At 35.6% G+C, this 26,759-nt stretch overlaps 1 protein-coding gene across 1 annotated transcript; it reads left to right on the top strand.

The window, feature by feature from the left end:
• Positions 1–10,783: 10,783 nt before the first annotated feature.
• LOC121410824 lies at positions 10,784–22,149 on the top strand. Its single transcript, XM_041603138.1, has 4 exons — positions 10,784–10,931; positions 17,767–17,859; positions 18,674–18,826; positions 20,369–22,149. The coding sequence occupies exons 1-4, from the start codon at positions 10,844–10,846 to the stop codon at positions 20,689–20,691; spliced, it is 657 nt and encodes a 218-aa protein (XP_041459072.1). The 5' UTR covers positions 10,784–10,843; the 3' UTR covers positions 20,692–22,149.
• Positions 22,150–26,759: the final 4,610 nt, after the last annotated feature.

Below are 26,759 nucleotides of genomic sequence, written 5' to 3'. Positions count from 1 at the left end.
GGGGTCCCCTCTCTCTCTCTATCTTTTTATGTAACAAATTTGAATGATAATGAAAATGATTACGTGCAAAAGGGTGTGTTTTTGTTTGTGTGTTCTTTATTGGTTTATCAACTAATATAAATCTATCTATTTACTACCCTGATAAGGTAAAGATACGGGCTTTGATTACAAAACTGACCTAACTTTATCGAAGACCATCAGCTCCGAAGGGCAAACAAACATAACAAGCACCAAATAAGATGACTTTTAGGCGACGTATTGAAAAGAACGTGTAATAGTGTAAAATCGGTATCAATGGTCGGAAAATACAGAGATGATTGTATGTTTTTGAGGTGCCCTGTTGGGTATTTCATAAAGCTGTTCGTAAGTTACGAATGACTTTTCGCACGACTGGTGATCCTTTCTTGTGCTGTGTGTGTGTGATATCCCTATGTAATTGATGTAGGATCTAAGAACATGTTCCAATCGTGCGTAAAGTCGTGCACAACTTTACGAACAGCTTTATGAAACACCAACCTGGAAAATTACTGCTTTCGATTCACATTGAACATATCTTTTTCTTTAAGAATTTCCCATGGAATTTTACGAAAGTATCATCCAATGAGAATCCAACGGAGTCCCATCTCACTTAAAATACACGACTCAGTTTCATTGTAGAGGGAACACCGTCGAGGAAAATTATTAGTCACTGTGTTTGAATTATGAACAATGTCATTGTATTAACAAGTGATTGTGAACTCTATTGATTGTAAATACGTGTGTGCATACGGAAGGTTATTATGCAGACAATAATGGTAAAACAAATTTAAAGAGCGGAGCCCTAAGTTTATGCATTCCCCTGTATTTTTTATGGCATTGACATGAACGGCCCTTCATAGTCATGATAGTGGACATCTTTTAGTGAATATAAAAAGACAAGTTATCATTTATCTGTCATAAATCACATGTTTACCTTTTTCCTTTTTTGTAAAAGGGATTGTGTTTTGTCAAAGCCCCATATTTCTGCTTATCTTATACCATGTACCTTCTGCTTTAACGGCATTTCCACATTACAAATTTTAACTGTGCCTCTCAAGAAGAAGGCACGGGCCGGCTTCCCCCCCCCCCCCCCCCCCCCTTGGATCCGCCGACGGGAGAGGGTGTCTGTGTGTCTTTGTGGAAAATGGTTCTGGAGCTATGAAGTACATTAATAATCTATGATAGTTTATTCAAAATTTACCACAACGCTCCAAGCTCTCTTAATAATATTTTGTTGTTGTTATTATTATTTATACATAAGTTTCAGAGAAACGACTGGTTAGGAAAACTAAATACAATATTTTGTCACTCAACCCAATATTTCGAGAATTTTTTTTTTCTTCGGGTTTGTCTCAAAAGTTTGCAATACCACTATGAAGGGCCGTTCATGTCAATGCCATAAACCGTCATTCATGACCACTCCCATTCGATTCCACTCCAGCTCCGTAAACGCAGAGTGTCGTCACAAGCCAGCAGCAATGGGTATTACAGCAGTTTTTGGACAGTCAGCTAATATGAAAATAAATGATCTAATGGGAATCTTGAGTCATAACAGAGATTCTAATTCCATTTAAAATTTGTTGATGGATACAGAAAGCTTTGATGCGTTCCATACATCACCCCACCTAGCACAGAGAAAAAAAGAGAAGCCCCATACATGATGACGGAAACGGATTTCAGTGAAATCAGAATATATCGTCACCGTCAGTGGCGTAACTACGGGGGACATGGGAGGGGGGGGGGGCACGGGCCAAAAAAAAACGGGGGAAAGGAGAAAAAGAGGGAAAAGGGAAGAGAAACGTAGTGGGTAAAGAAGAAATTATTCAAAGAAATGTTGTTGTATTATATTATGTTATATTACATAAGAAGTTTTTTCATGACTACTTAAAGTGATTGCCTTATTTTAAGGTCTTAATATACAACATTTCCTATCCGTGCTAACGTTCGCATTAGTGGATTGATGGGATTTCTCCCGGGATTTCTGCTCTTCATGAACTCCTAAAATCGGTCCCTAAAATGTCAATTTTTCTGATCTGAATATAAAAAGAGTTCAGCTCGCGCTTCGCGCTCGGATCATTTGGTTAGTGAAATACGTAGGGTCTTAGTCAATTCCTACAAACAAGCCTTAGAATGCCCCTCTTCAGGTCTGAATTTCCTAAATTTTCAGGTCGCGCTTCGCGCTCGCAGCATTTGATTAGTGAGATGCGTATGATATTCATGATTACATTGCTTCATGTGTTTAGATGTAACTCTAACAAAATCAGCAAGCGCTTGGCACTCGCATTAGATTACTATGGTGAGATATGTATACTCTTCATGGATTCCTAAAAAACATAGTCCTTAAAATATCCCTATATATCAATATATACAAACATTTCAACTCGCGCTTCGCGCCCGCATTATTTGGTTAGTGAAATATGTACGGTCCAACAAGCCTTAGAATACCCCTCTTCGGTCTGAATTTCCTAATTTTCAGCTCGCGCTTCGCGCTTGCAGTATAACAGTGGCGTAACTACGGGGGGGGCATGGGGGACACGTGCCCCCCCCCCAATCGGCTGACCCCCCCCAAAAAAAAAATACGGGAAGAGGAGAAAAAGAGGGAGAAAGGAAGAGAAGCGTAGTGGGAAAGAAGAAATTATTGTTCATTATAATGTTATGTTACATTAATATGTTATGTTATATTACATAAGAGACATTTTTTTCTCATAACTTTATGAAAAATAATTTGCTCAGGACCCATGTCTTCATTGTTCCTGGTGCTCACATTGTCTGTTTAATGAGATATATAATCATGTTGTACTAAAACTTCCAGTTTTCAAGTCAATATACATCAAATATAGTTCCTCGCACTTCGAGTTATTATTTTATGTAGTGAAAGATGCTTCTTTTCCACGATTGCCCCATTTTAAGGTCTTAATATAAAACAGTTAATGTCCGTGCTTACGTTCGCATCAGTGGATTGGTGAGATATGTCTGCTCTCCATGAATTCCTAAAATTAGTTCTTAAAATGTCCCTTTATCTGATCTGAATATAAAAAAAAAATCAGCTCGCGCTTCACGCTCGCATCATTCGGTTAGTGAAATACGTATGGTCTTATAGTGAATTTCTACAAACAAGCCTTAGAATGCCCCTCTTCGTGTCTGAATTTCCTAAATTTTCGGATCGCGCTTCACGCTCGCAATATTCAATTAGTGAGATGCGTATGTTAAAATGTCTTCATTAAGTCAGTATACCTGTCAATTGAGCGCGCGCTCATTATGTGACTCAAAATTTTTGCTGGTCCCCCCCCCATACCGTGATCCACGGTACGCCACTGGTCACCGTAAGTTGTGTATCCCTCTAGGAGATGCAAGCCTTGCGCCGAAAATTCGGAATATACTTTGGAATATACTTTTTTGTTTTGCATTACCTATCAAAATGCACTCTTTGTCTCTTTTATCTCTTCATCTGCATCCAACACGTGGAATTTAATCAATTTTATTTAGTCCTGTCAATTTAACAACTGTTGCTAGTACTTAGTAGTAGCTAAAAAAACAATAATGAACAGTTTATTCAAAATAGAAGACATAAACGTTAATAAACAATGGTCAGATCTCTTCGGACATTTACCCTTGCAATTGGTAATCTGGTCGGATAATTCGATATGATCATAATAAAAAATATTTGTATTTACAAGAAAAAGAAAGAAAGGCAACAACAATGATTGATTTATTTGTTTCACTTCAGTCTATTGTTTGTCTTGTAGGCAGGGCTATGGGCTATTTATTGATCTAAAACGAGCATTTGATACAGTTGACCCATCAATTATGTTAGCAAAGCTGAAGAAAATAGGTTTGTCTGATGGCTCATTGTCTTGGTTTAAATCCTATCTTACGAATAGAAAACAACAAGTTTCAATTAGACAATCTATATCAAACGAGCGTTCCCTTTCAATTGGAGTTCCCCAAGGCTCGATCTTAGGACCCCTTCTTTTTTTAATATTCATTGACGATGTGGTCCATGTCCTAAAAGATGGAAATGTAATAATGTACGCTGATGACACCACTCTGTATGTCACCGGTAGTTCTATTCAAGAAGTAGAATATAAATTACAACTTGAATTTAATTCTATATGCAAATGGATTTCAGATAATAGACTATATCTGAATACAGAGAAAACAAAAGTCATGGTCTTAGGGAGTAAACAAAAACTTCATATATATAGAAATTATTGTATTCACATAAACCATAATGGTGACGAGATAAGTCAATGCTCTAGCATCAAATGTCTAGGTGTTGTAATTGATAGACATCTCTTGTGGCATGATCAAGTAGATTCTGTTTGTAAAAAAATATTTGCTGGACTTGCTATGTTAAAAAGAATTCGTCCCTTTGTAGAAAATGATACCCTGAAATCATTATATATGTGCCTTATTGAATCACAAATGAATTATTGTTGTGAGATATGGGGAAATCGTTTTCAATGTCATGTGGATCGAATTACCAAGCTCCAAAAAAGAGCAGCCCGTTTGATCCTTAGATGTCACATATATACCCCATCTAAAGAAATGTTTTCAAATCTTGATTGGACGGCCTTCAAGTGCAGAATCATGTATTTTCGATATATATTTGTTTATAAATGTGTTCATGGACTCGCACCTGAATACTACTCAAATTATTTTCAGGATCTTAACAAAACCCATTCGAAAAATACGAGGCAGTCCGTCAGACACGATCTTGTTATTCCAAGGTGTCGTTCTGATTATTGCAAACATTCCTTATTTTACGCCTGTCCAAAACTGTGGAATAGCCTGCCGGTTATCATACGTGAATCATCATCTTTACAGTCATTTAAATACAATCTTAAAAAGCATCTCAGGTCGATTGATAATTAAGGTTTTCGATGGCACCCGCTACTTTGCAAAATCTATGTATTTGAATGTTTGAAATAATTTCTCTAATTTTACAATGTCCATTATTGATGTATTCGCAATTCTGCTTACATTTTCTTGCATATATTATGTCATTTTGAACGTTTTTATCTGTAAATATTTTTTGTTTTTACCTTCTTGTGTATAGGGGCCCCATGGGAGATCAACTGATGTTAAATGGGCTACCCCTTGTTGAATAAACAATAAACAATGAAACAATGAATGGGGTACAAGTTAAATTACCCATAGAGTTCAAAATAATTTATTTACGATGTTTTTATGTAAGACAGATTATCAGTGTCACTCTTTTAAAATTAAACATGCAACGCATGTTTTTTATCTTTTGACTGTTTCGGTGACGAATAAAAAGTGCAAAGATAAAAAGATAAATAATGATTGATACTGGTGATGTTAAATGCACAACTTTAATTTTGATTTCCCTTTTTTCCTTTTCCTTTTCATCAACCTTTTTTTACTCGAGGTCCACTTTGACTCTCAGATTTTTTTCGAGGCCCACCTACCAAACTTTAAAAAAAGGATGTGACTACTTGTCTCGATCGACTTAAAGATTGTCTCGACAATTATAAGGAGTATATTAGTGCATAACTTTATGATCTCTTGCTGCAGTGGAGTAATGAGCCCCCAAAAAATTGAGGGGGCTTGATGTGGCGTATTGCGTACAATTGATGAAATGTTGCGAACAAGTTTGTGATATATTTTTGACACAATATTAAAAAATATCATATTTCACCCTTATCCCTTTTTCTTTACTTTCCTTTTCTCTTTTTTTTTCTTGGTCATGAAATATCTGAGGCCAAGAGCCCCCCCCATCTGTACACAAATGTTCTGCTGTGAATTTATGTTTACATGGTTGAGGTCTCTCTGAAGCCCTGACGGTTTAAGCGCCTTATTTGACAATAACTTCTGCACATTCGACACACATTGCTCTTGGTTTGGCATCACTGCGCAGTTATGATAAATCCAAATTGAAACTATTCAGGGTCATATTTTCTTACAGTTAGATTACAGTAGATTTGTTTCCTCCCTCACCATTTCGCTTTAAAACACTGTCCATTTTGATGAAAGTATGTTTCGTGAAATTTGAACATAAAGCTCTTATAAAGCACATTCGAAGCAATCAGTTTGAGAAATGCATTTGGAAAGGTTCGGTGAATAGGCGATAATAAACTACATACACAATATGCATGCAAATGAGGCCTGAGGTTCACATAAAAGTTAGATCGAAACCATCATACTGTACAATGTGTATGTATATCACAACAGGCTACCTATAGGCATGCCTTTAGCTTTTTTTTTGACCCACGGAGACCGATCAAACATACCATTTTCGGACAGAACATGTTAATATACTATAATTTTCCCCCTATTTTTTTTCTTCTCTGGAGCTTCTCGCGGCTCACCTGGGAGAGCTTTAAGGCCCAACGGTTGAGAAGCGCTGGGTAGTACCATAATAGGTCCATGGTAGTCCATAATCATGAATCGATCATACCAATCACCGTCTTTCAAAATATTCAATTAAAAAAAAAGAAGTCAGTTAAGCATATATTTAAGTTTCCATTACTTTCTAGGCTTTTAAGAATGTTGTTATCGATCAAATTATCACCCTGACCTTGCATTTACTGAAGATGAGGGAATTCCATAATAATGAAGGTTAAAATCCATTAAAGAATAACATGATTATGGAATTTAAAACAAATAAATTTAGTAGTAATATATGCGAGCAGCTTTTCCGAATATGTCATGATATAAATTACATCTTTAAAAGTCGGTTGTTTAGAAAATAGAAAGTGTTGTTAGTTATTTTTTTCTTTATCGGTTTTTCATATGAAGGGTGGAATGAATAAACAAATATATTAGATCCAGGGCCCTGGGAACAATTTCATCACTGGGCTGCTGATGTAAATTTGAAAAGCAAAAAAAAAAGGGAGGGGGGGGGTCACTACAAAATGGAGGTCAACTTGGTCCCGATAAATTTCAAAAGCAAAAAAAAACGAAGGTCATTTTGGTTACATTTTACGAACCTTTTATAACACCTTCCAGAATATCCCCAGCACCCCTACTTCCCAGAACAATGATCATATCTTGTCAACCAGATATTATATTGTTTAACAAACTGATTTACAAACGAAACACATTATGATGTCACACACAGGCCTAAATAGGCCGGATCAATATACGACCAAAAATAGCCTTACCCGGAACAAATTGCAACAAATGATTTTTTAACGGTGTCTAAACTATGGTTTCAAGGGTCAAATTATATATTAGGACAAGACAATGGCAGTCAGTGATCTAGTATGTCCAAAATTCCAAGATGGCTTCCAAAAATGGAGTGAGAAATGTCTGATGTTACTTATAAAAGGACATAGTTTGTTTAATATCTGCCTGGGGAAAAGTTAAAAACATGGATTAAAAGGGTCAAGTAATACACTAGGGTAAGTTACAAGATCAGTCAGTTGTCTGTATGTTAAAAAAATCAAAGATTACTTCAAAGAAATGGGGTGTAACTTGACCGTGGTACTTAAAGTATGCATAGTTAGTATGCATAGTTTATTAGAAATACACCTTGGACATGTTGGAGGTTTGATTTTACTGTCTATACTAGAGTTTACATAATCAAGCAATACATTGGGTTAAGTTGATCGGACAGTCAGGTGTCAGGTATGTCCACAAATCAAAGATGGCTTTAAAAATGGGGGTCTTGAATGACTGCTGTTACATAAAAGTGGATGTAGAACATTATAGATACACCTTGGGGATATTATTTTGGTGGCTAAACTAGGGTTTCTAACCCATTATTTCTTGCAGATAAATATTGTAGAACCCGGACCACTATTGAATGATATGAGTCGTTTTAGATTCTTTTTTTTAAAACCCTCTTGAGTTTTAGGCAAACTGGACAACTGCATATCAATATAATCAGTCCAAACGTATTATTTTCACCATGAAACCATAGTGTGGACACCGGGATCATATCTCTTAGGTGGATTTTAAATGAACTGTGTCCATTTTTAAAGTAATAACAGTAATTTTAGACTCCGATTTATGGAAGCTTTCTTAGATTTTCGACATACTGGACCACTGACTGTCCTTGTAACTAATTTTCTGCTTTTTTAAAACCATGATATAGGCAACGAAATCATATGTCCTTGTTGAATAAAACATGAACTATGTCCATTTTTAAATAGAATCGCGGCTGATTGATACTATTTTTTAAGCCACCGTGGACCTTTGGACATACTTGACCACCAATAGTCCTTGTAATTGATCCCAATTTGTTATTTGACCCCTTTAACCATGGTATAGGCAAAAAAAAATCATATTCCCGGATATTGAACAAACTATGTTGGTTTTTTTTAGTAGCAACAGCATTTTTTACTCCATTTTTGGAAGCCATCTTGGATTTTTGAACATACCGGACCACTGACTGTCCTTGAAACTTGTCCCAGTGTATTATTTGACCATTGAAACCATGGTCTAGACACCAAAATCATATCTCTCAAGTGGATGTGATATGAATTATGTCAATTTTAAGGAATAATTGCCGTTTTAAACTCAATTTTTGGAAGCCATCTTGTATTTTTGGACACACAAGACCACTGACTGTCCTTGTAACTTGTCCCGACGTACTACTTCATCATTAAAACAATCGAATGGAAACCAAATTAAAGCCACTTAAGTAAGTAATATATGAATTGTGGATTTTTTTAGACTACGGCAGCCATTTTGGGCGCCATCTTGGATTTTCCTGGTACCCTGGAGTGCTAATATTCACTCTAACCTGTATAAATAAATTATTTTACCCATTGGACCATGGAATATGAACCCAAATAGGATTCTAGGGTGGATAATGAGTGAGTTATATCAATTTTAGTGAATGGCGGCCATCTTGGACGCCATCTTGAAAATAACCATTTTCCCGGATGCGGATTTTTGTAGATTTTTAGTATGTTATTCCTGAGGTCAAATAGTACAAAATAACGTTAAAAAATTATTTGTTGCAATTTGTTCTGGGTCAAACCATATCTTGACCCGTATATACTTTGAAGCCTTCCGCGGTTTAAGCACTCATCAAAACTTTTTGAAAATGGGAATCCGTGCATGCATGGTTGACGTAAAAAATAAAATTGTCAAAGCTTACCTCTCATGTTCTAAATCCAATTTTGTTCGGAAACAAGAATAGGGCCTACTTGAAGTAAAAAAATCATTAAATAAAATCGTATCAATCAAGTCAATTTTTATACCTCTTTTGATCTGAGTAATGGCACATAAAACAGACTGAGTGATTATTGTCACGTTCTCTGAAACTCTGATGTAATTTAAACACAAAAAACAGTAAAGAAAAGAAAGCACGGAAAGATGGATCGAATTCAGTGAAGGTTGATACGGCCATAGCAATAAAACCGTTTCAAGGGTGCAATAAAAAAAATTCATCTCGAAGAGGGCAAGAATTGATATAAAATTAATAGGAATCGCTTACACCAAAGAACAAAGACTATACAGGGAATACAGTTTGTCCAGGGCCCTGGGAATACTAGGGGTGCTCGGTGTTTTGTTCAGACTAAAAAAACACAAACAAGCATGCCCCCTCTCCAAGAATATATATATATATATATATGGCTGCTTCCCACGGCCATAGTTTGTCCATTGACATGTAGTAGAAACTTACACAGCTTTCAGTGTGAAGTATACATCAGTTACATCAGCTAATCTCCGTAATGGCTTATATTGGATTGCTACTACCATTCTTCTGGTTTGGTACGAATTTAGTATTTTTGTCTTTTGATTTTTGTTATTGTATGTATTTTTTTGATTCTCCACAATGTTTTAGAAAATGGAGGGTAGCGCATCATTATTACACCTTTGTAATGAACAGTATTTTCCCAGAAGATACGAAGTTTTCCTTCCAGAAAGATCAATTTTTGCAAAAGTAGTTCCTCGAAAACTGATGTAAAATTATTTTCTCTTCTAAATCAGGGACATTTTGGTAATAACCCTTTTATTGAATGAAACATGCTTCTCAATTTCTCAATATGGCTTTCTTTTCCTCATTAACAACAATGGCTGCACTAAGGGCGGGGGGGGGGGCGGGGTGCATTTGCCCCCCCCCCCCCACACTTTCCACTCCCCAGAAATTTTATAAAAATTAAAAAATATAGTAAATGTTGTCATAAGCACCCTACTCAAGCTGTAAAGTGACCCGAAACACACTTTTTATAATCCATTCACTGTTAGCTAACTTAGCTCCCACTAACAATATTAGTCACTAATATACAGCAAATCTTTCAGGTCGTTATATCAAATTCTAAATTTTGCTCACGCATCGCGCTCGCAGTGGATGTTGACTGAGATAAATGAAATGGTATGCTCAATAGGATAACATGGGGATTGAATTCCAGTGCTCAAGACAGTATGTACAAATTATTCTCGCATTTAGAGTTTTCATTTTTTGTTGAGCGATACGCATCCTGCAAGTTCATTATTACAAAAACGTGCTGAAAAAGACTTCAGCTCGCGCTACCATCGATTGCTTAGCTACATGTAGCTACCCACCCTGTTCATGACTATAACATTACCTATTTTAAACAGGCGAAAAATTCAGTGTCCACCTTTGCCACTCCAAAATGTTCTTTTGTCCCTATATTTGCCCCCTAGTTTAAAAATCTTGGTGCCGCCACTGCACGTTAATACAAGACATGCAAACAAGAAATAAACCAGAATACTATTTTGTACTAGTCTTCTCTTCATTTCTTTTTACTAATGTGCACGATACAATATTTTGAATGTTCACTGTGGTTTTTATGTATCTGAAATAGGCGCACAAGGCAAAATGACATCACCAGCGATCTTTTGTGGTAAGGAAAGTAGAAGCGATGTCAGTTACTCAGCTCAGATGAACTTGGAAGAAGTTGATCCTTTCTCTTTAACATGGGCTGCAAAATATGTGTCACCTGGAAGCAAATTTGTAGCTTGCCTTTCGGGTACGTAGGTAGTATTGGTAGATTAAATGCTAAAATTTTGAAAAATGACGTGAGAAACAGTGGTGTAGTTTTACTTTACCCACAAATGTAATAACACCCACAAATGTAATAACACCCACAAATGTAATAACACATTACCCACAAATGTAATAATTTTTGATCGCCCACAAATGTAATAAATTTGAAGGGATTTTTGGCGAATCAGTTCTAAACTAAAATCCTATAGTTATACGTTCATATAGCACAAAAGTGCAAAGTCTTTTTTTCAGACCGGGTTAATAAAACATCAAAGTACAAGTCCAAAGTCTTTTTTCCAGACCCAATTGTTTCGAACATTATAATATAAATCCAAAGTCTTTTTTCCAGACCCGGTTGTTTAAAAAAATATAATAAAAGTCCAAAGTCTTTTTTTTCCAGACCCGGTTGTTTTAAAAATTGTGATATAACTCCGAAGTCTTTTTTCCAGACCCGGTTGTTTCAAAATTATAATATAAATCCAAAGTCTTTTTTCCAGACCCGGTTGTTTCAAGAATTTTAATAAGTCCAAAGTCTTTTTCCAGACCCAGTTATTTAAAAATTTATGATATAAGTCCAAACTAAGATACGATAATGATATTCCTGTGGAAAAAATGGGAATCGAGCTTAGTCTTTTCTCCAGACCCAGTTAATTAAAACTGGTGGAATTAATGTCTTTGTTGTTGTTGTTTCAACTTATACGGTGTATATTGTCAATATATGCACTAAGAGTAAATTGAGAATCAAGCGTAGTCGTTTCTTTAGACCCAGTTACCTGTTATTTAAACATTATGAATAACAGTTTAAAATAATAATAATAGCTTAAACTTATATAGCGCTTTTCATGAAATCATATCAAAGCGCTTTACAATGTAGAACATACAAAATATACAAATTAGAAATCATTAAACTAAGAGAAAAAAAATATCAAGGACACTGTAAATGAGGCGATGTTGGATATGCTTTCTTCATGAGGTATGTTTTTAAATTTGATCGAAATGAAGTGATATTTGAGATGGAACGAAGGGAAGCTGGAAGAGTGTTCCAAAGACGTGGGGCAGAGCTTGAAAAGGACCTATCACCAAAAATTTTAGTTTTTGCTTTTTTGACTGTTAAGAAATTTTGATTTGCAGAACGAAGGGACCTACTTGGAGTATATGCATGGACCAATTCGGAGAGATATTTTGGAGCATGTCCATGAAGAGATTTGAATGTTAGGAGTAGAATTTTGAATTGTATACGGAATTTAATGGGAAGCCAGTGCAATTGTTTAAGAGTAGGGGTTACATGGTCATGTTTTTAGTGAGGGAAACTAGACGGGCTGCAGAGTTTTGAATTCTCTGCAGCTTAGAAATATCCTTTTCTGGAATTCCATGGAGCAGGCTATTGCAACTGTCAAGAAGTGAACTAATAAATGCATGAATGAGGACTTCAGTAGATGGCTTTGAGAGATATTTTCGAATTTTACCAATTTTTCTTAGGGCGAAGGATGCTTTACGACAGATGCTGTTGACATGGGGACGCATTGAAAAGTTTTATCAAACAAAACACCTAAGTTAGTAACCGTTTTAGAGGGATGTATATGAACATTTGCAATTTGAAAAACAGTATAAAGACCCCATAATCTTATTAATGCTGGATATAGCGTATTCTTTCAGCCCGACCATTTTTTTCTTAAAAGAAAACGCTAATAGTAAGAATTAAAAAAAGTCAAAGTCTAAGACCAAACAAACCTTCAACCTAAGAACCTGTTTTAAAAGAGGTTAAGAGTGTTGTCTTTATTCCAGACCTAAAACAGTTACGAAAAAAAAATATTCTAACATAAGACCTTATATTCTTATTCTCGTGGAATAACACGAGTTTCAAAACGTACCCTTTCCTCCAGACCCGGCTATTAACAAAAAGTAACTGAAAAACTTCAAATCTAAGACCAAATTTCCAAAGTTTCACCCAGTAAAATATTTTTTTTTTAGATAATACTACTACCCATACTAACGCGTGGGTAAAGCAGACATCCTTTCTCCAGACTTGGTTACTATTTGAAAAATAAAATAATTTTTACAAATATTCTAAAACGAATACCCAATAATCTAATTACTGTGGAACAACATGAAGACCGATTGTCGAAGATCGACTTTCCTCCAGACACAATTATTTCAGGAATAAAAAATCAATAAAACTCAACCCCCAACAACGAATCTAAGAACCAACAATCCTCCAAATTAAGACCATGCATGTAGAAAAGCACATGTTTAGAGCGTTGTCTTTATTCCAGACCTGGTGATTTAAAAATGATTTAAACAATCCTAAAAACAAAAGACTCATATTCTTATTCTTGTGGAATAACACGAGTATTATGCTTAGTCTTTCGTCTGGAGTCTGGACCCGGTTATTTAAAAGATAAAGAAATATTGAAAAAAAAAATGACAGCTGAGACTAATCTTCAAAATTAAACCCACTTAAAATGCTTGGGCTTAGAGTGTTGTCTTTACCCCTCACCGACGTATATTATAACTTTTGAAACGACCGGGTCTGAAAAAAAGACTTTGGACTTGCATTATAATTTTTGAATTAACAAGGTCTGGAAAAAAGACTTTGGACACATATTATAATTTTGAAACAACCGGGTCTGGAAAAAAGACTTTTGACGCATATTATAATTTTGAAACAACCGGGTCTGGAAATAGACTTGGACTTGTACTGTAATATTTCATTAACCGGTTCTGAAAAAAGACTTTGAACTTTTGTGCTCTTTGAACGCATTACTATAGGATGTTAGTTTAGAACGAATTCGCCAAAAATCACTTCAAATTTATTACATTTGTGGGTAAAGTCATTATTACATTTTTGGGCGATCAAAAATTATTACATTTGTGGGTAAAGTGTTATTACATTTGTGGGCGATCCAAAACTATTACATTTGTGGGTAAAATGTTATTACATTTGTGGGCGTTATTACATTTGTGGGTAAAGTGTTATTACATTTGTGGGCGATTATTACATTTGTGGGTGTAACAGGGGCACGCCCCCCCTCCTGAGTTCTGGTGTGCGCCCAGGTGCCCTCCCCCCTGAAAAAAAGAATAGCGGAGCAAAAAAAAAGGAGAACGAAGAAAATAAAAGAAGAAAAAAGGACAAAGACAGAAGAGAAAAAAGAGGAAAATAAGAGGAGGACAACGAGTGAATAAAATACTGTAAGGGAAAGACTTGCAACCCCTCCCCCAAATATTTCGCATGAGCTTCTCGCCCGAATTGCCTGTACGATGAGATTCACATCTTGCTCAATAGGCTGATATGAAGCTTGAAATATCAAGTTTTGAAATCTACTTAAAATAAGAAAACTACTCATTCATCTTCGTCAATCTGGCTCACTCAACGCCTTTCCAAGAGACGTGCGGGTGAAACGTCCTTTCCTGTGATTGCTGCAAAACTATGGAATCATCTACCAGCTGCAGTGAAGATGGCCTCCTCTGTTGAACAATTCAAGAAGGCCATTAAATCCCATCTATTCTGCTAAGTGGACAATTAATTGCATGGACTAGACTGATCATTCCGAGGTGTAGAACAGTTGTTTTAGTGGCCAAAACAAATATGGAGTAGTGTGTGTGCAGCGCTTTGTAACCGAAAGGAAAAGGCGCTATATTAAATGACTTTTGGATTGGACTGGATTGGAAATCAATATGCAAAACATATTTTAGCTCGCACATCGAGCTTTCAATTTTTTTTCATTTACAAATTTAAGTGCTCTGTAAAATGTCCGTTTTAGGGTCAAAATAAATTATCAAAATATTAAGCTCACGCTGCGTGGTCGCATTATTGGATTTGCCAAGTTGTCTTCTTGTATTCCATAAAGTTCTGAAAATATCCATTTTAATTGTTAAAGATGTATTAGCCATTGTGATGCATATTAATAATTACAAATGTTTAAAATTTTCATCTTTTAAGCGTTAGAAACAACTTTCACGTTGTCATTACGCACATAATAAATAAGAAAATAATTTTCATAAATTCCAAATATCCAAATTGGGTCTTTTCACAATGGAATATCGAAGAGCTTAGGAATAATAATTTGCATATGCATATGATGACAAAACGTCTATAGAGTGCATGTACCGGTCCTTTGTTAAAATAATAAAAAAAATATCAGCTCGCGCTTCACGCACGCATCATTCTTTAAAGTCTGATCCACATCCACTTCACAAATTTCCTACAAAGTGCTTAATTAGTGTTTGAATTGACCTTTTTCAGATCGGAATATCAAATGTTTTCAGCTCGCGCTTGCACACTGTGAAAAAATTGGGCAATATTTTACCCAATATTTTGCCCAACGTTGGGCCGATAGTCAACCCTACCAACTACTGGGCAATATTTTACCCAACGTTGTTGGGGCATTAATGTGCCCAACTGTTGGGTAATATTTTGAACTACATTTTGGGGGACATTAATTTGCCCAACTTTTTAATAAAGTTATTAACCCAACATCTGGGCAAGGCCTACACTCACTTCGTGTACCTGGTCCGTGTCGATCCGGAGACCTTATCCGAAAGTGCTTTGCATGCACAATAACGCTGCATACAAGTGCAAGTGCATATCTCAAGTGAGTGAAGCAAAAACAAAACAGCGTCAGATATATGTCATGTATGTAGGCCTATTCTGACAAATTCCTTACAAATTATGCTTAACGTAAAGTCCAAAATAAAAAAATTAAAAAAACGTTTAAGCAACTCATCTATGAAAGATTCAGCGAGGCTCCCCAGCCCCCAGTCATCTAGAAGCTCCTCCATATCTTATCGACCGTGTGTAGCATGCTGCAAGCGCAACTCGTGATCGTAAAGTTTCGCAACATTTACCACTCAGCAGGGCAATTACTAGCCCAACAATTGGACATCTGTATTTTGGCAGCGGCAGAGTAAAAATTTGCCTAAGTATAAGGCACATAATGCCCAACAAAACAATAACCAACGTATATATTACCCAACAAAAAAATGACCAACGTAAATTTACTCTTTTTTTTCACAGTGCATTGCTGATCTTCATGATTAAACAAATGTATTCAGAATGCCCAGATTCTAGGTCTAAATCTAAAACATACGCGATATCCTCCATGTTCTCTATTTAAAAATTGTTTAAATTCTTCATTTTCAGATCAGAATATCAATAATTGTCTGCTCGCGCTTCACGCTCGCATTAGAACCATATCCTATTCATCATTTACAAAATGTGAATAGAGTGTCCTGCTTTGAGGTTTAAAATCTAAATTTTCTTCCGCTCGCGCTCGCATCGATTGTGTAGTAACAAACCTATCCTATTCATGATAACAAAAAGTGCTTAGAATGAACATTTTGTTTTAGGTCGGAATGCCATTTTTAGCTCACGATTTGCGCTCCCATTATTGAAATATGTATCGTCTTCGTGGGTAACTGTAAAGAGTCCTTTACAGCCCTTTTCGGTCATGCGAAAGAACATTTCTGCTCGCGCCTGATGGCGTTCACAGTAATTATCAAGTTACATATACTAATCTTGTTCAGGATCATATACATTGCCCAGAATGTAAAATTTTGAAGACAAAACACACGAAAGTTTTTAAAATTCGCTCGCGCTTCGTGCTCGAACTTTTTGATAGGGCTTATGATATTATTTCATATTTATGTTGTTTTATAAGAATAAAGCTAGAAGTGACTGATCAGGCGACATATAGGTGAATACAATTTCAGGCCCCATCCCCTATTGGCGAAAGTCGTATATTCGCCCTTGTGACACATACACACAAACACAGAAAAGAAATGTTCCCTCCTCCTGAAAAAGCAAGGGCCCGATTGCCCCCCGGGAAAAAATCCTAGGTATTCCACTGGTGAGAAAATGCATAACTTGTTTTTGTCTCCTCTTTTGTTGGCCATCTTGGGGTCCCTTTATCTATAGGCTAATCTGAGAAGAGTCTCTGGGTTAGTGGATGAAAATCAGTGGTGTGGCCCTGACGGCTTCATGCGATTTATGTAACTGATCACGACAGCACTTTTGACATATTTTTATCGTCGCTTGATTTCTGATATTTGACAAACCTTGACAGGGGCTTTTTTCCTAATTCATGTATAAAAACTTTTTCGCGGCCCCTGCTTGAATGGATGATTAAATTATTGAATGGATTTGATAAAACACATTGAGTATAAGTTTATAAAATTAGTTTTTTAAATAATCTATAGCAATGCGAGGTTTCTTACAAATTAAGCTGTTTTCCTACGTGTGATAATTGTCAATTAGGCCTATAGTATAAACTAGTGTACACTAGAAGATTACGAATCTTTAGACACGATAACGTAAATAAGATGCGAGCAGGAAATGAGGGGATGATAGCAATACATTGATCTGAAAATTCAAAATTCGTCCATTGTACGCACCTATCGTGATTTTTTTTTCGATGGCTGTTGTAATGATTTTTATCGTCATACAATTATAGATAGGCTAACCTTACATTTCAATGTACGATTGAGCGGAGCGAGCGAGCGAACATTTTTTTTTCTTTCTTTCAAGGCTCGTTAAAGAACTGCGGAGAGACTTAAATCTTGCGGCGAAATGGGCGGAGTGAGTGAGCCTTGAAAAGGTTGCTTCGGACGTATAAAGAAATATGCATAATATATTGAAACAATGGTCACTTATCAATAAAGGAATGAAATTTCACAAGAAAACTACAAACAAAATAAGTTGTTATGTCGGATCGAGTATATAAATGAGGATTAAACAATTGATACTATTTTATTGAAATATGAGTTATACCCACCGGTTAGAAGTGAAGTGACTGTAATGCATCTCATATAATAAATTTTAGATCCTTGTCAGAATGGTGGAATCCGCAAAAAAGCAGAAGGCGATTTGCAAAGTTGTCGGTGTCCAAAACATTATGCAGGAAAATATTGCCAATGTAAGTATACATAATTTCGCACAATTATGTGAGTCACACGACGGTGTATTGTTGCATTATATGAAAAGCCTCTATATATATCCTAAATGTACAATTAGTTCGATTGTAAAAATTAGCATGAACATGAAAATATGTTTGAAATCATTGATTAAAAGTTAAACAATATATCATTACCCGACACAAAGAGTGAAAAATGTCATTGGCGTAGCGGCACTATTGCGATTTTTATTTGCATGAGTGATATGTCTCAGTTCATGTTATAATCTTTGTAATTTTGCCATTATTTAGTTACTAAATTTTGTGAATATAATGCTCACAAAGCGATTTTTTAATAAGAATAAAAAATTATGAAGCGAATTTTTTTCAAATTTTTGAAATCTATAACACTGAAAAAATACAAACGATCATTGCCATTGACATCTTTGAACTATTGGTAGGTTTTTACAGACTAATGTGATTATCCTTAATTATATTTTTAATTTCAGTACGTAGTACATGTATTAGTTTTTTTCGAAATATTTAAAGGGGGTAATATGCTTTCGAATTTGATGCCCTAAATGGCACTTTCATGCAAAGATGCGTCCACCCAGATATCATGATTCTTCTTTCTTCCTTTTTTTTGCACGACTTTAAGAACCGATTCAGAGTGTTAACAAATTTTAGTGTCCGCGAAGAAAAATAAACAGAATCGTAGTGGCTGCTCTTTTACTACTCTCAATGTGTTCGTATCTGCACCGTGCGAATGTTTCTCGGGTAAAAAAAAATTTATAAAATCGAGTCTTGGGCGATATTATATGATTTATTTTTACTCCAGATTGCAGTTTCTATTTAGCTCATCAACCCACAATGAAAAGAGGGCTTCTAAAATACTCTAACGATCGGACTCGCTTCAAGTTGAAAACACGTGGAAGTGGACTATTTCTTGCGTTTCATGGTAACCCAATGTTGGAGCACATGATCATTTTTCGTAAGTACATGTATGGTAAGCTGCCAATGACGATGAGATTTTTTATTTCCTTATGTCACCCAAAATGGGTATTGGCGAAAACAATACGTTTATATTTACAATTAAATGTAACCAAATGCAATCAAAATGTTATTCAAAATATGCCGGGTTTAAAAAAGAATAGTGAAAATATTCATCCTAGGTTGGTTCTTAAGTTAGAAAATAGTAACATTGCTGGACCAACCGAGGATAAAAACTTCCACTATCGACTATACTAGTACTACTTTCGAAAGAAACGCCTGGTATGTTTGTTTTATATTCCTTCCATATTTTAAACGAAAAAAATTTGCAATTTACTCTTTATTGTTCTGTAATTATCTGAACAAAATCTAGATCGGTTTACTTGCACTCTCACTGGTCGCTTTGCTCCATCGCTTTTGATTTATTTTTAATCAAAGTTGATTACTCATCTTGCCTCGAAGGCAGAAAATCTGCGTACGGCCAGATCTGCAACGACCACAAAGTTTACTCCAGTAATACATAGACAGTTATTTAAAATGGTGCGTGGGAAAATATTAAATTTCAGTCATTCAAAGTAATTGCCTCAGAATTCAGCACTTAAAATCACTTTTATAATCTAGGAATCGTGTGCAAAGCGATTAATGCCGCGCAGACACGGGGCATCGGTTTTTTTGTGTGTGAAAATCCAAAATCTTACATTCCTCTCAATTTTTTGTGAAAATTTTGGCACACTTAAAAGAATTAAAGAACATTATCAAACGATTTTTGTCTCCAGACATTAGGGCAACCATGACTTTCTTTGTGATAATTCATTGTTGAACAAGCACGGCAAAGGGGGAGGGTACATATTGTCGTTTTCAAAACCTTGCCAGATAGCATTTTGGTGAAAGCGGCGTCGTGCTTCGTTCTGACATTGGATAAAACAATCGGTTTAGGAAGGTCTAATACTAATTCAGGCGTCATAAGATTTTTTCTTTGAGAGGGATAAAAACATACATATTTAAATCAATCATCATGTGATCATATTTTTTGAAACTGTTCTTAGATTATGAAAAGTTGAGTTAAAGTTCTGAGTCTCATGTTCTAGCCTACGTCTACGGCAAGAAGCCTGTAGCTATTGTGTTTTTAGCTGTCGGTATAAGCGCTGGTATATCAGTAACTCGCAAAACTCTTTTATGAAAATTGGTATGAACAATATTTGTTTTTATGGGCATGTATAAGAAATTACTAAGCCTATGCTACGAACTGATAGATCCAAATAAACACCAATATTAAGATTCTAACGCCATAATTGGTCACGTGATGTCGCCCAAGCCACCGTTGTGAAATCGAGAGTTAGAGAACGAACGACGCGTCTATACAACTTTCGTCACACAATAACTCATAGTCAGTAGCTAAAGATCGCTCTGGGGTTCTAAACTCCGTATTCGCTAAATCTTATAGGCTTCCAGAAACATCGGTAGGCTGTAATAGTATTACAGCGAAAAGCATCAAATTATATCAAATTATTAACAATCAATTAACTGTAACTTGCATTATCAGAAATCTGCATTCAGCACGCGTCGGTCATGTCGGTAATCTTGGCCGAACAACGCACCGAACAATATGGCCTTAGCATATTCGCCAAAGATCATACAGTGTTGAGCCCACATCATTGCAGACCGTCTGAGTATGATTCGTTTTGGATTGACAACTCGGAGGGAACCTTTAGAATGGGCAATCAGGGGGATTCAACTCCTTTTGTCAAGTTTCGTCCAACAGAGCAAGTGAAGATCACAGGCATTGCCCTAAGAGTGGAAAGTCCTCCTCCGGGTGCGGACTGGATGGTCGAACTTCCATGTGGTCGTAGGTTCACCAAGGTCTAAATGTATAAACTTGTATTAGACAGGGCTGTTTCCTGATCTGCGTTATAAGCAGACACCTTTGCGGATCAAATTAGACAAAATAGCAATATCACAGGCTTGAATATTGGTTATAAACACGATATTGAGAAAAACCTTTTTGACACTGCAGCAGAAAGCTGATATGACATTGTAAGTTATTGCAGATTATGATGCATCAGGTAATGCAGCTTTTAATATCATTATTTTCAACGTATTCTGGAATTCATTTAATTAAAACAGAACAAGTTATCTTCGGCTGGGAAACAGCAATCGAAAGAATACTCATCGGAAATGTTATATCGAAGGATGTTTATTTCAAGTCTCCCCGTATTTATTTTTCTAAAAATAAAGATAGACTTTAGAGACGAATTGGTCTAAAAAAAAGGAATATCAAAGATATTATTTTTTCAGACTAATAGACAGGTATAGAGACAGAGAAATTTTACGCTAAGGGAAAATATCAATACTGAAGTCATTATGACAACACAAACTCCTTCTTGTTGTTATCACTGCAGCATTGTACAGTGAAATATTTATATATTTTTTGGCTTTATATATGTTCGATATAATTATGTTGTTTAAATTCAAATTCCACTTGATGTTTCATTTTGCCCTTTAGGTTTTCTTAATCCTTTTCTACACAAACTCACATAGAGCTGGTTATGTGTTAGAGAGTTATAGGCAGAGAAAGGCCAAGTTTTACCGTCCTTTCACACGGTTAAAAAATCGTAATGATGATTCCAGTGAAAAGTAATGCTAGTGAAGAATTTTTAGCACGCGTGATACCAAAGTAAAATCACGAACGCTTATCACAATCACGAATTCAAATTCTTCTCCGGAGGTTAATTCCAGTTGACTTTCACTCAAATTACGGTGCGAATTTTAGGTGTGAAAGGCTTGGCCTCACTCAAAAACATCTTTTTGGGGGCGGAGATTACATGACCTTTCTAGCACTTCCGTAGATGACACAAATGCCATGCACTCAATATAGTTTGTATCTGTGATGCGTTTTGCTGATTGACCAAGGAGATCTCCTTGGATTGACAAGTCACCATGGACACTACCTCCTTCGCTCGGGAATTCGAATTCAAATCACAGTTTTCAAGTGAGCGTGTGAAAGTTCCGAAGATTTTAAAGACGAATTGCAATCATCAATAATGATGATTAAAGATTAACGTGTGAAAAGGCATTAAATATCCACCCTTCATTATTCTGATTTGTATAGCCGGTCAAGTTGATATGAGTCTTCATAATATAGGTAGAACCCCATAAGTTTCCAGCAAGTGAACTCCTCTCAGTATATAGAGTATTGTCAAGAGTTATAGTAGTAGTCATATACTGTAGTTTGGATCAATGTACAAACCTGCCATCTGATTTAAGCCTCCAATTGGAAAATTCTTGAACAATATCTCAATATTTTATTAATATATCAAAGGACCTGTAGAAGATGCAAATATAGAAAGATCTGCTTATGTGCGCATTAAATATTTTACAGTCATAAACAAATAATTGTCCTTGGTAGTATAGTGGTTAATAATGTCATATATTGTGTCATCCGCAGTATGGTTTGGTTTCACAGTTATTTTCTTGGTAACGTAGTATAGTCAAATATCTTACATGTAAGTGAAAGTGCTATTTAGTTATAGAGTTTGATGTCAGTGTTATTCCCCTTAATGCTTTGCTGATAATACACTGTAAATTATAAGCATATTAATATTGTCTGTCAACCATTTGTTATTCTTCCTTGATAGTTCACTGAATCACCAGCATGGTTCTAATTAGAACCTTATTCTGAAGTTACTCAAGCTGTATTTTAGTTTCTCAGCTTAAGTTTTTGTTATTCTTTATAGCTAATTATAATACAATATTCATTGAATACACGGAATAAGTCCACGCATATTGGTTGCGTAAATGCATAGCCGTGAACTTATCAGTTTGTATTTCTATGACACGTGAACATGTTACTCGAAATATGTTTTCTATTTTGCTGTGTTTACAGTGATATTATCTTGGGATCCGGCTAATGGAATGCTGGAAATAACGATTTTCACAATCATTTCACGAATAAATTTCTTTTGGAGTGTTGTATTTTGAAACTCCTCATTGCAAACCAAGAGGCGTAGTGAGGCAGTTACAGACCTAAAGAAATAGTAAAGGAGCTCGACAATTTTTTTTATTCCTATGAAATTGAAAACCTGCAAGCGTTAAACAAATTATCAATGTAGTAAACACAACAGAGGAAAGTGGTTTGAATGTGTTAGACGTTTGAAATATTTGAAAAATTGTGGTGTGAAAAATTAATGTCATACACTGCAAAAACTCTGGTGTTGATTCAACATCAGCCCGGAATCTATATTATGTCCACACCAGAGAAGTGTTGTAACAACACCAGTTTGTAATCAAACCGATGCTGTTTTGATACTAATTGGTGTAGTATAAACACATATTTGGTGTTAGACCAAAACGAAACTGGTGTTGTTTAACACACCTGTGGTGTGGACATATATAGAATCCGGGCCAGGCGCGTAGCCAGGGGGGGGTGGGGGCGGTCGCCCCCTCCCCAAAACGTCCCAAAAAGAAAAAACCGAAGGGGAAAAAAGAGAGGAGAAAAGGAAAAGGGAAGGGAGGAAAGGGAAGAAAGGTAGCTTTGTGTTTTTTTTCTTTTTATTCTTTATTTTTTTCTCAAAAGAGAAACGCCTTCACTCTTCTTGCTCTAAATTTATATATGAATTTTGCTTCCGCTGTTAAATGACAATATTGAAGTTCTCCATTGTTTTCCCCACCTTTTCTCTAATCCCAGCTGTTTTTCCACCTCAGCTATATGCTTCTTGCCAGTTAAAGTTAAAATTGTATACATAAGGGCATGAATTTGAGTAAGGTTAGGCCGAAGTAAATATATGAAGTCATCTTTTTTTTTTTCAATTGATCGCGCAACTTCTGGTCTGGTCGGCTCCGAGCGGGTAAAATCTTTATATCAGTTTCTGCCGTCACCTCCATAAAGTCAACTTCTCCCGCTTTTCAGCTCATTACTAAACAACCATAATTTTGGGGCAAACAGGTTCCTAATTTAAAAAGAGGAAGGTATGAAATTCGTGTCGTATTAAATAAAGACGTACAATATTTTTTATCAAATTGTATTAAACTTCATGTCATTTCCCTGTATACATTCATCTCCTGTCCTGTTTTGCACCCTCAGTTTGAAATTTTGAATGACACTTAAGTTTCTTCATATTCACAATGAAGCGCTTCAGGATAAGTAAAAAAATTAGGCATCCTTTTTTTATATATAGATAATTTCAATAAATCACAGAAGTTTCAACTTTTTGCGCACTATTTTCATTGTAATGAAGTTCAATAATCTTAGAAAATTAAATGAATTAGAGCCGATTGGGTATTAGAGATATCTACATTTGATGAAACGTCCGCCCTTTGAAATTTCAGAGTTTCATTGCTCTGCGCGGGGAGGAATATCTTCCTCTACCAATCTTCTCCTCTGTTATGCGAGTTAAAAATATGCACTGTTGCTAAATTGTTTGTAATCAAATCTGATCTGTCCAAAGAAATAATATAATATATCTTTGAGAATACCCTTTTCTCGGGACCCTTTTTATGGCAAGAAAAATTGATAAAACGCTTTAGCTTCCGCGCTTCGCGCGGAGTTATTATCATTTAAATTTCTTCCATTGAATTTTCAATTGTATACCTCTTTTGTGCGTTCACAATCACTATTTGGAAACAAGATTCAAAATCACAATATAGTCAACCGAATTGGAGGTACTAGAGACAAGAGGAACGGCTCCTTTTTATTTTAATTTATGAAATACTAAAAGCTTCGCGCTTCGTGCGGGAGGGGGAAACTCCCCCTCCCTGCACCCACCCCCTAGGGAGCGCGCTTCGCGCGCTCTGTAAGTGTTGGCACGCTTTGCGTGCATTTACCGCCCCCTCCAAAATGAAATCCTGGCTACGCGGTTGATCCGGGCTGGTGTTAAATCAACACCAGAGTTTTTGCAGTGTATTTAGGAAAAGCTGATGGATTCAGACAAGGCTATGATACAAATTTGGATTTTATTGAACTTGTTGACAAATAAGTGAAATATTTAGAACAGAAAAGATATCTGTTGAAATATTTTTTAATCTGTAAAAAACATGGATCATCATATTCTATTTGACAAATTATATTTTTATGGCATTTGAGGTTTAGTTTTTAACTGATTTAGAAATTATTTATCAAACCGAAATTATGTTGTATTTAGAAATAGTAAATCTTTACCGAACATTAATACTACCAAGATTCCTCAGGGTTCAATTCTAGGGCCAGTGTTATTTCTAAAAACATCAACGACCTTCAAAGTGTTAGTACTGATAGAATTTGCTGATGACAATAGTTTCGTCCTGTCAGACAATAATATTGAATTGATAAAAATAACTTACAAAATGGGTTGAAAATCTATGAGCAATCGGTTTTATGTAACAAATTACAAATCAATGCTAAAAAACCTCAGATGTTATATTCCTAATAAACGGCACATCCATCAACTGTGGTATGCAATTAATGATGAATAACATATAAATAATACGAGAAAATACTGTGAAATTTCTCGACATATTGAGAGACTCACAATTGACTTGGAAAGATCATACCGGCTATACAGTGCGTATCAAAAAAAGTTTACATTTTGAAAAAATCCTATAAAATTATACATTTGTAATATCCTGAAGATTTTTCATCTATTTAAGCGAATGATGATATAACTGTCGAAAATATTTCCGCTTGAGTGAGCACCACTTACTTTTTAAAATTTAGTGAAAAATGATTTGCGCAGAACTTTGAAATAGTTAAGCAACTAAAAGCAGACCTTAATCATGAAGAAAACGTGGAATTTGATAGTATTGATTTGAAGATATCTTTAACCTTTTTAAACTTGTTTCCTTGCCAAAAACTCTTTGCATTGCACACAACCCCACTCCCCCACACACCAAGGCAATCGAGACAATATTTGATTTACACTGAGCTGTGATTTACATGAAATGGCTAAGGCTTGATTTTACTTTTGTAAATCATTGTCAATCTTTTGAAAAATGTGGAGGAACAAATATTAAATGAAAAATGAAATTTAAACCCACTTAAATGATAAAAACTCAGTGAAAAAATGCTACAGATGTCTGATATAAACTTTTGTTCAGATTTAGTTGTGTCCTGAGATCCAGCCGGCACAAAAGGGTAAAGGTTGTGCTTACTAAATGTTGACATTTCAATTTGGGTGCAAAATTGTTACAAAATGCTTGAATGTATCCGTTTTATTTCAATTGAATAAAAGTGCAAGAGAAATGTATGAGAAATGTTTCGCAGGGTAAGTTTGATTTTGCCCTTTCCCTTGACAAAGCGTGAAAACGAGCATTTCTGCGCAAACAAATTTCTGCAAGCTTTACAAAAATGGACAGTGCTCACTCAAGTGTTGCATTCTGTCAAAACTTTTACTTTCATTAGATAGATGAGACCAATATTATATGTGAAAATATTACCCACATGTTGTATATTTTTTTAATTCCCAGGGCTTTTTCAAAGTGTAAACTTTTTTGATACGCACTGTATTTCAGGGAAAATGTCAAAATTTTCTGGAGCATTATACAGAGTAAAGGGTATTCTCCCACTGAGGATCCTTGTAAGTTTATATTTAGGGGGGAATATTGGATGGCATGGAGTGGGATGCAAAAAAATATTGAACGAATGGAAGAACAACATTGGATGAGTTGGAGACGAATCCAATATTGTTCACAGCGAGTAACAATATTTCTACGCATCCCACGAAAATTGGTCATCCAATATTATTATTTAGATACCCCCACAAATCTAAATATAAAGTAATGAAGCAAAAAAAATGTTTTAGTTTCCATCATTTATGGAAATCGTGTAAATCGTAAGCAAGGCGCCTGAGTATTGACATTAAAAAACAAACATCTCTGTAATAAAGTAAAAAAGCAACGAACGTAGAGGACAACAACACACAAGCGTGTTGCTCTAAGAAAGGTAAATTCCGGTCAATTCAATA

This window comes from Lytechinus variegatus, chromosome 3, assembly GCF_018143015.1.
Source record: "Lytechinus variegatus isolate NC3 chromosome 3, Lvar_3.0, whole genome shotgun sequence".
NCBI lineage: Eukaryota > Metazoa > Echinodermata > Echinoidea > Temnopleuroida > Toxopneustidae > Lytechinus > Lytechinus variegatus.
This window is presented reverse-complemented; position numbering and strand designations above follow the sequence as displayed.